The 11,140-nt window shown below is 38.9% G+C and overlaps 1 protein-coding gene across 1 annotated transcript in view; it reads right to left on the bottom strand.

Annotated features, from left to right (window-relative positions):
- Positions 1-9,262: 9,262 nt before the first annotated feature.
- The window catches only part of CEP55 (centrosomal protein 55kDa), a 21,767-nt gene continuing 19,889 nt past the window's right edge, over positions 9,263-11,140 (bottom strand). Inside the window, exon 6 of the mRNA XM_006880411.1 lies at positions 9,263-9,460. Within this exon, the coding sequence (XP_006880473.1) occupies positions 9,263-9,460 (198 nt within the window). The remainder of the gene's footprint in view (positions 9,461-11,140) is intronic.

Genomic DNA, 11,140 nt, shown 5'->3' with positions numbered 1-11,140 from the left:
TTTTGCTGTCTCTGAAAACATTTGGAGGGTCATCCCTGACTCAGTTCTGCCTTGAAGGCACACAACGACAAACAACAGTCCTAAGATTATGACTGAAATTGCCTGAGAGACAGCTGAACCCAATTAATCCATAAAAAATAAGAACTTTAGAATAAATATCAAATAACAAAACCCAAATAAAGCCAGAGAAATGATAATACCTTTTTGTTTGTTTTAATGAGTAAGGAACACACTCACCAAATTTCTCTAAGTTTCCTTAAATCTGAGAAAATTCTTAAGACAGTTAAAAGCTATCTCAACAGGAGTTGTTGGTTTTGAGGTTTTTGATAACATCCCCTTGGCAGCTGTGTGACTTTGGTAAGTTATTAAACTCTCTGATCTTTACTATGTCAATTAGTGACATGAGCGTGGTAACAGCAACCACTTTCTGACATTGCTGTTGATAAATGAATGCAGAGTTCCTGAGCGCATTATCTGACAAGACAGTCCTCCACGGGTTTCCAACGGTAATGCTTTTGTTGTTATTGTTAGGAGGTGTCATCAAGTCAGCTCTATGAACAACAGATGCAGATGTTGCCCTCTCCTGCCCTGTCTTCACGTCTACCCCATGCTCACATCCATTGCTGCAGTCTTGCGTAAAGCCAGCTCCTTGACCAGCTTCTTCTATTTCAGTGACACACTTTTCCAAGAATGTGTCTCTTTTCAAGGACCAGCACCTCCTGACAACCAACACAAAAAATGTAAGACAAAATTTTACCATCTTTGCCTCCAAGGAACAATTGTAATGACAGTAATAAGCTCTGCCATTGTTTTATTTCCTTAACAAAATTTCATGAAGAATATATATCTATCTATATATCTATATAAACTATGCCATGTTTGATGTATATGCCTCAGCCACCCGAATGTAGTAACTTAGGCATTTAAATGACTCAAAGCTTGGAGTCTTGGAAATATTGTTTCGATTAAGTCACAAAGGCTAGATTGAAAGCATTTTAAGTGGATTTCTGTAAATCTATTTACAGGCTGAAGCGATGTCACTGATCAAATGTTTTCCTTATTTATGGTCATATTCTTGAGATCAGCTTTATGGACTCCTTTGTACCCATATTTATTCAAAGACTAAATCACACTACTTCTTGCTTCTTAATTAATCTACAGGAAATTCTAAAGATAAAAGTCGGATAGCTCTTAAAAGGAAATCAAATGGAAGAGATCTTTGTTTCTAAAAGACTCTCATTCGCTTGCCCTAAAACCACTTTTTGAGCACTTACTTGCTAAGTACCATACTCTGGATTGGACATAGGCGATTTGGAAGACAACAAGTGGCCTAAAGAAACTTGTTAAAGCCCGTTATAGAAGAAAGTGAGAAAACAGAGGGAGAAACAAGGAAACAAAGCTGAATATAATACAGCGAGCAAAGAGCTACAGCTGAGGAACACACCTTGGGCATGGAAGCTGAGGAGGAAAGCCTTCATTGCCTCGTCTTTAAGCAGATGGATGTCATGGTCTGGTGAGGACCAAGTGGTAATGACATTGAGTGGCAGATTGTCACTCAGTGGCCATGCCCAATCCCCTTTCTTCCCTTGCAGGCTGCAGTGGCCATATGTGGTGCACAGTGCTTTCTATGTTACCCTGTTTTCCTTCCCAGGTCTATTACCTTTCCCAGTTGCCTTACAGTAGCAGAGACCACAGGATCAACTCTGGCCAACAGGATTCCAGACAGAGATGCGACTCTTCTGAGGCTGTTAAGAACTGGTGCACCTTTTTCAGCTGCTACATGTGTTCCTTGTTGTGTAACTACAATATGTAAAAGGCCCAGTAGATGCACCAAGACTGTGAAGTGAGCAAGAAGTAAGCCTTTGTTATGTTAGGTCACTGTAATTTTAGGACTTGTTACCGAAAAGTAGTCTAGACCATCCTAATATACTATATAACCTCATTCTAGTCACTGAGATACAAAAGAAGTGTACTGTGAGCTTCCTGGATAGATATTGTCTTTCTGATTTAAATAACAAAATGAAGGGCACAAACACTGAAGCACACTTGATTCAGGCCATGGTCTTTTCAATCATTTGCTATGCATCTGAGAGCTGGATATTGAATAAAGATGGCAGAAGAGGAATTGATACCTTTGAGTTGTGGTATTGGAGAAGAGTACTGGATATCCCATGGACTGTCAAAAGAACAAACAGATGTCTTGGGGAAAGTGCAGCCAGAGTGCTCCCTGGAGGCAGGGAGGGTGAAACATCATCTCACATACTTTGGACATGTTGCTAAGAGAGGCTATTCCTTGGAAAGGTGGAGGATCAGCAAAAAGAGAGGAAGACTCCAAATGAGATGAATTGACACAGTGACTGCAGCAATGGGCTCAAGCATGTCAGAGATGATGAGGACGGCACAGGATAGGACAGGGCTCCCATTCATTGTTCATAGGTCTCTGTAAGTCATACATGACTCAATGGCATCTGACAACAACATTCATTACATTGGCTAACTGCCTGTGTCATACTTTATACAGAACATCTTATAAGGTTGTGATGCATGGAACTGCTGCAGCCACCCATCATGTGAGCATTAAGAGAAAACCCAGATGAACACTCATGTTTATTGTGGCTTTGTTCACAATAGCAAAGAGCTGGAAACAACCCAAGTGCCCATCAACAAACGAATGGCTAGAGAAGCTGTGGTATAGTCACACAATGGAATACTATGCTGCATTGAAAAACAAGGAACTCATGTAATATTATGCAAAATGAGTGATCCTGGAGGACTTTATACTGAGTGAAATATCCCAGTCACAAAAGGACAAATACTGCATAATGCCACTGTTGTAAAGCTGGACTGACATAGGGGTTGGGGGGAGACTGAGAAGGATGGGATAGATTATGTATACTTCATTAAAACAGATGAAGGAGAAGACTGATTAAAAGGTATATATAATTAGGTATTATTGTCATGACAGGAGTCCAGAGCGAAGGCTGCATAGTGGGGCGGCCTTGGGGGGAGGGATTGTATAACAATGAAAGAATTTTTCTTTTACTTTTCAAAGAGAAGAGCAAACTGGAGGAGAGGGGTGGGCAGAGAGAACAGTGCAACAATGAATGGAAATCCAAAGTCTCTGTGAATTTTCATTAAAATTAATAATAATTATTATTTTAACAAAAGAGAAAAGCAAACTGGGGGAGGGAATAGGGAGGTAAATACAACAATGAATGAATGTAAATCTAAGTAAACTTTTATTAAAATATCAATTAAAAATGAAGTGTTTTGAATAATGATAAAAAAGAAAGAGAGAAACCCCAGAGAATGAATGATGCAGAAGATAGTTGAGAGCCTTAATATTTGTGAAGCTGCTAACCTAAACAGGGACTGTTTACTTCCAGGCTTCTTAGTTAAAAAAGTAATGAATGTCCTGGTGGTTCAAGCGTTTTGTTATTGCTGGTTTTTATTTAGTGGTGGGGTTTTTTGGCATGTGTGCTTTGTTTTGTTCATTTTTGTAATTTCCAGTTGAATGTATTGGCCCTGATGCTAGCTGTCAATAAGGATGAGGAATATGGTTATAATGGATGAGTAAGGTGAATGAAGGCCCCCGAGTACTGTGAACAGTTTGCAGTACTAATCTAAAGTTTGGTGGGTTGAATCCACCCACTAGGTGCTGAAGAACAGGCTGCTCCAGGCTGCTCCCATGATTCCTGCCCAGAAGCCCTACAGAACTCAATTCTATGCTATAACACATAAAGTCACAAGTTATAACTGATTCAACACCAGTGAGTTTCTGTGTTTATTTATAAACGAATGAAGGTCTTGAAGGCCGAACTGTTACTCTCTCTCTCTCTTTCATGTTCTCTCCTTCTCTATCTACAATGTAGTCCTAGCTGGAAAATAACATTAATCCTGGCTACTACTCCTTGTTGGAAATGTGCTCTCATTTTTGGCATTTAAGATGATGGAAGCGAGGCATTAGATTATAGAGTTAAGAGCTCAATATCTATAATCAGACAGACTCAGGTTCAAATCCTCAGTCTCCCACTCACTTTGTTGTGTGACCTTGGAAGAGTGATGTAAGCTCTTTAGAAATAGCTCCCTCACTTTTATAAGGAAAGAATGATGAAACTCCCATATGGTGTTATTGTCGGAATGAAATGGCATGGTATATGAAATGCTTAGCATATCTCTTAGTACACTGAAAAGCACTTAATACACAGGTATCTTTTAAATAAACAGAACTTTTCAAAAACTAAGAAAGAAAAAATAGGCCTCCTGGTGAGATTGATGTTGCTGTGCCATGGAGTCAGAGCAGACCCTAGCTGACCCTCCAGTGGGCCTTCAGAAGTTATCAAATACACAAAAGGAGATTGTTCATGTTTTTTTCACAGAACAGCCAGTGGATTCAAACCACCTGCCTTTGGGTTGGCAGTACAGCTCTTTACCCACTAGGCCACCAGAACTGATAAGGTTATAGATTCCTTCAGTTCTGCTTCAATGGTAGAATTGAACTCACCCCAGTGGCTAGATTTTCACCTGAACAATGGAAGGGATATAACAACAACATCATGAGATGAGCGTATCCATGGAGGATGCATTTCTTAGAACATTCAACCATTCAAGATCAAAGTGGCAGTATCTGCCCAAAGTCAAAGTTTAGAAACCATGGAGAGAGGGGTAGAATGGGAGTGGGATCAGAAAGGGGCTTATGGAGGGGCTCGGGGTGGGATGGCAGTGATGGCTGTCAGTGATGAGAAACAAAATGTATACAATCTGTTAGGTGGAAAACTAAGCTCCTCCCAAACGAAAATGAAAATAAACAAACCAGGTTTTCCGTTTGTCGGTGCCCTCAACAGCAGCAGATGCTTGTAGTCTTATTTCAAAGTTGAGGACACTGAAGCTTAGGGAGGTTAAATGATGTGGCCCAAGTTAGGATGAGAATTTTGATGCACAGCTGGCGATTTCCAGAGGTCTCTATCCACAGTAACACACTTCCTTGGAGTTTATAAGTAAAGAAAACAAAATGTAATTTTAAAATTGAGGTGTTTCCTTTTTGATCGCCAATATACAGAATCATTTTTGTTAAGTTTATCTTACAGGGAGTTAAGTGCTCTGCAGTCGGTTCTGACTCTTACCGACTCTGCACAACAGAGTGAAACCCTCAATCATCTTGCACAGACACACCCCACCCCCTCACCGTCCGTAGTCACTCTGTGCTTGAGCCGCCTTGTTGTGACCACTCTTTCTGTCCATCGCCTTGGGAGTCTTCTTGAAGCCCTGGAAGCGTATGCTGCAGGATGTGACGCTACTCACTGAAAGGTTGTGTGCTTTGTTCGTTTGACTCCACCAGCCTCCCCAAGGCAGAAAAACTGAGTTTCCTCCCATTAAGATTTGCATCCTACAACTATGAGATATCATCTCACCTCAGTAAGACTAGTAAAATTTAACAGAACAGTAAGCAACAAATGCTGGCAAGGTTGTGGAGAAACTGGAATCCTTATTCACTGTTGGTGGAAGTGTAAAATGGTGCAACCACTGCGGAAAGCGGTGTGGCGCTTTCTCAAAAAGTTGCAAATAGAGATACCATTTGACCCAGCAATTTCACTACTGGGAGTATACCCTAAAGAGACCATAACTGCCACCCAGGCAGATATATGCACACCTATGTTTATAGCAGCTTTGTTCACAATAGCAAGGAGTTAGAAACAACCTAAGTGTCCATCAAAAAAAGAATGGATAGAGAAGCTGTGGTATATTCACACAATGGAATACTATGCTGCATTGAAAAACAAGGAACTCATGCAATATTCAAAATGGGTAACCCTGGAGGACATTATGCTGAATGAAATATCTCAGTCACAAAAGAACAAATACTATATGGTGCCACTGTTGTAGAATGAGGCTGACATCAGGGTGGGGGTAAGATTGAGAAAAACTCAATAACTATGTTTACTGCATTGAAGCCAATGAGAGAGAGAATAGTTTAAAAGTAATATATTTTAGGGCATTATGATTATCATAAGAGTCCGGAATGAGGATTGCAGAGTGGAGTATACTTGGGGTGGGGGTGTGCGGGGTGATTGTGTACCAGTGAAGGAGTTTTTCTTTTGCTTTTCAAGGAGAAGAGCGAACTGGAGGTGGGGGCGGGGTGGGCAGGGAGCAAAGTGTAACAATGAATGAATGGAAATCCAAAATCTCTGTAGATGTTCATTGAAATTAATTTAAAAAAAAATCTGCATCCTTGGAAACCTTGCATTTTGAGGGTTTTCTTACTTTATTAAGCACGATATCTGTCTCCAGACTGGCTCCTCCCAGTAACATGGCCCAAATACGTTAGACAAAAATCTTACCATCTTCATTTCTAAGCAGCATCCTGGCTGTACTTCCCCGACAGATTTCTCGTGCTCTTTTGGTAGCAAACACATCATTCTTCACAAGTACCACAAATCAAAGACAACAGTTCTTCAGTTTTCCATATTCATTGTCTGACTTTCACATGCATGGGATAAAAACACCATGGCTAGGGCCAGGCACACTTTGCTTCTCAAAATGACAGCCTTTGGTACTTGTCCGAGACCCCTTGCAGAAATTTTCCAGTGTAATATATTGTTTGATTTCCTAACTGCTTCTTCCCTGGGCAGACTATGGATTCAAGTAAAATGACAGTGTCAATCTTTTCTCTTTATCATGGTGTTGCTTGTGGATCCAGTTGTGAGGATTTTTATTTCCTTTGTCTTGAAGTATAATCCGTACAGAAGGCTGTAGCATTGCACAGATGAGTTAAATTTGTACTCATAATATATCCTAGATGTTTCCTCTTAATATTCTTATTATTTTCTCCCCCTCCACTTAATCTTTTATTATGAAAACCAGATGAAGACTTCAAAATCTGTTTTGTACATTTTGCAAAATGAGTGAATCCAACAGCAAAGCTGCCTTTCCCCCCCTTAATTCTTCCTTCCTCTTCGTAAAAATAGATCTCCTTTTCTATTTCAACACTCAATTTGCTTTCTAAATTTTTTAACCTATGTGATGTTCAAAATTACAAACTGTGAAGGGAGGCACTCAGTTGCTATAGAATCTGGATTAATTCTCACTCTTCCGCGACCCCATCCTTTGTCATCAGAAAGTGAAAAGCCTGCAATTTCCCTAAGCTCTATTGTCTGACCTCCAGTTCTTGGGACTTGAGAAGCCTTTAGCCTGCTGCCTAACCTGAAGATAATGGCTTCATACCAGCTCATGTAGCCACACAAACCACCAGCTATCTCTTGACCTGTGGAACTGACAATAAGCCTCCACAATTGTGTAAGCCATTTCTTATAAACATGTGTTGTTGTGTGCCATTGAGTCGGAACTGATTCAAGCTGACACTCCAGCAGGTTTCCAGAGGCAGTAAATTGCACAAGAGGAGACTGCCCATCCTTCTCCCACAGAGCAGCTGGTGGATTTGAACTGCGCGTTTTTGGGGTAGCAGCGCAGCTTCTTACCATATATAAGAAGCATTAAAAGCCATGGTACTGGACTCCACAGAGCATGTGCTGCTAACCCAAAGGCAGCACCTCTCTGTGGCTTAAATCCACCTGAGGCTCCACAGGAGAAAGGTGGGCGATCTCTTCCTGTGATTCACGGTCTTGGAAAGCCCCCGGAGGGTCATCTCTGAGTTGGTTCCGACTCCACGGCAATGAGAATTTGGAGTTTTATAAAAACGTGTTTATATACATGCTTCACTGGTTTGGCTCCTTTAGAGAACATGGCCTAAGGGTGAGTATGCTTGTACAACTCAAAGAATGTAATCAATAGCACTGAATTGTTGGTGCAGAAATTGTGAAACTAGTGATTTTCTGCTGTGTACATTTCCAACAGTAAAAAAATAATTTCTACTTAAAAAGTAGTAGGGAAAGTAGTTTTTATATCACACTTTATGATTTAATACTATGACCTTTCCCAGAATACTATCAATCAAAACAAAAACTATCATTTCTATGTCTTTTGTCAAAATGTAGTTAAAGACACTGTGTGGCTGGGATTAACAATAAAGGCAAGTTACTCCCCACCCCACCAAACCCATCTACATACTTCCTATGGTCAAAAATCAAACTATAAAATTTAGCAGGCCTTTCCCCCTTTGTTACAACTCAGACTCATACCCATTAATTACCTGTTCAACAAAGATGCCTGAAAGCATCTACATCTTCAGGTGGGCTCTGGTTCCTGCATATCCTTAACTATTTTACCATCTTAAATAGTTATCGGTCAACTCCTGATACTTCTTATGGTGGAGACATTTTGGAATACTTATGTATAGAGACAAACACTAGACACATTAAAACTTATTAAATAACTTTATTCTTTTTTTCTTATTACTAACAGTAGATCAGTATTAACCATTCTAGAAAAGCTGAAAAAATTTAAAAAATAATTTCACACAAAGCATTTATAAAAATATCCATTCAGATAAGCAAATATCTGATCATTATACTGTTCAGCTTTAAAAGTGCCAAAAATAAATAAAGGTATCTGTAAATCAAATGAGAGGGCTAAATGGATTTATTAAAAATTCACTTCAACAGTTTTACCTGACCAATTTGTGCTAATAAAATTTGAATTAAAGCTTTTGCCAGTTAACATGAGAGTCAACATTGTATGTGGCTCCTTAAGCATATACCTTAACAGAACCTGCTCTGTGTTTGAAACATAGTTTTATAGTGTCAACAGGAAACAGCCATAAGAATTCCCAGAATTTCTTATAACTGCTCTATAATAGCAAGGAGGAAAAAATGAAAATGGTTATCACCATTTCTTAAACAATGGACATCAAATCTGGATTCTAGGTTTACTAAGACTAAGATAAAAAGTAACTCTAAAGCAGTAAGAGCCCTAATTAATTAACTTTGATTTGTTTAAAAGACCAAGTATATCAAATAGGCCACAGAACAGAATAGATGCTTGCAGGAACACAAGCAGTAACCTGAACTATCTTATTTCCACAAAGTACTTGAGAGTGCAAAATGTTAGTAGTCTCTGTACAGACCTATCCGCCCTGCTCTGTCAGTTTGCTTGCAGTCTGATGATGAACCACTTCAGGGAGGTTATCAGTGCTAAGGAAAACGCCAAGCAGCTAAACAAAATAACAATGATTCATTCACCTATCAGGGTCTCAAAGGCAGAGACACAGTCTCTTACACAAGGGAAAAATACCTAATTCAAAATGTCCAAAAGCCAACATAAGATACAGTACTGAATCTTCTGACACACCATCAGAATAACCGTCTTGTTACTTTGCACAGTATTCAACATGAGCAAGTAGATCCCGGTGTTCCGTGGCCGGATACTGTATGTTGCACCTGGGACACTCCACCAGACTATCATTGAGCGAAGCAGGGCTTTTTGGTGAGGCCACTTTTAGTTTGTTTTCTGACTCTCCTTGGAAAGTGCCTTGTGGTTCAGTGAAGGGAAAATCATGGAGCTCTTTCTGGAAAAAAAAAACCAAACACATAAAAACCCTGCAAATAAATACTGTTTATACCCAGAAACCTATTGTTTAATGATTTTAAATGAACCCCATTGTTCTAGCCCTGACAGATTTTCTTTGTATTTCTGCTCACCAAAATTATGGGGGCAATACATAAGGTAGCTCCGAATGCCAATTACCTAGGGTTAAGATGGAAAATTTTTATTAGGATAACCAGCCACTTCCAGTCCTCTTGGGCAGAGGAAAACTGCTCCACTGGGTTTTCAAGGCTGAAATATTTATGGAAGCAGACTGCTTCATCTTCTGATGATCAGCTGGTGGTTTTGAACAGTCAACCTTTTTAGTCAGCAGATGAGAACTTAAGTACTGCATCCAAAGGCTCCTTTTGATTAAGATACTTAAGAGCCAAATATAAAGGTAGATCTGTATGCAAGGTTGGCTAAATTTGCTAGTTTTGTAAAAGAGGTGTAATTTCAGCAATAGAATACTATATAGAACTAAGACTAAAAAAAGAATTCTAAGAAATAAGAGCTGCCACATGAATAGTTAAATGCACACCATGTCCATTCAGTATTATTTACAATTGTAAAGAAAAGGAAATAATCCAAGTGTCCATCAGGGGATGAATGGACAATGAGACTATGGTATATTCACACAGTGGAGTATCAGGCAGCACTAAAAACAATAAAGAGAACTCAGGAAACACTAACCTGGATACAGGGGTACATTAGCTAAGTAAGATAAGCCAGTCAAAAAAAGGCTCTTATGGTGTAATTTCACATTAGAAAAAGGATGGGGGGGGCAGGGGGCTAGCACACATAGAATCCATCTTGGAGAGATAGAAGGGATGGCAAGAGAGGAAAAATTAATAAACAGATACATCTGGTGAAGCGAAAGGAAATAGACAACAAGGAGTTGTTCAGACATTGTAATTAATGTTCTAAAACAAAATGCATATGAATGAATGCAAAACCAGTATGATTTAAGAACTTTCACTCAAATAAAAATCAACTAAAAAAGTTTTAGCAGATCAAGCAGGTTATGCACTGAAAGGACTAGGAGATTATATAATATTTAGGAGGGTTTCCTTTTTTACAGGCTTCTCTGAAGAATCAGGAAAGCCAGTAAAGTTTAAAAAGAAGTATTTTATAACATACTACAAAGATGGTTGACAATAGAAACATATACTAAAAAATGCAGGGAACGTTTCAAATTCCATCACATACTCTTCGGCTACATATGCTTTGAAATCAGTAATAAAAAAAAATTTCCATTTCAAATCTTTTTAACAGTTAAGGTCAATGAATGACATATTAAAAACAGAGCCACAATTATGCTTCTACCTTTTATGTATATCAAAGTTATAAACTATCTGTTTAACAATTTTTTTCTTCTTTTTAGAAATAGCTATGAGTTGGAAACCCACTGAACAGAGATGAATAGAAACCTGAGGGGGTTTTTTTAATAGGAAAAGGAATTTCACCTCAAGATTTTATGATAATCATTCCCTCTCCACTGGACTAGACAGTGTTTAATGCCTCTAGAGCCACAGCACCTAGAATGATTACCTAGTAATATAGACATTACTAAGAGATATATAATGTCTCTTTTTCTTTTTTCTTTTTTTTTTATTATTAAATTTTATTAGTTTTAATGAACATTTACAGGGATTTTGGGTTT

The sequence above is a fragment of the Elephantulus edwardii genome, unplaced genomic scaffold, assembly GCF_000299155.1.
Source record: "Elephantulus edwardii isolate Elephantulus edwardi_28Jun2011 unplaced genomic scaffold, EleEdw1.0 scaffold00007, whole genome shotgun sequence".
Taxonomy (NCBI): domain Eukaryota; kingdom Metazoa; phylum Chordata; class Mammalia; order Macroscelidea; family Macroscelididae; genus Elephantulus; species Elephantulus edwardii.
The sequence above is the reverse complement of the archived record's forward strand: the minus strand, read 5'-3'. Positions and strand labels throughout refer to the sequence as shown.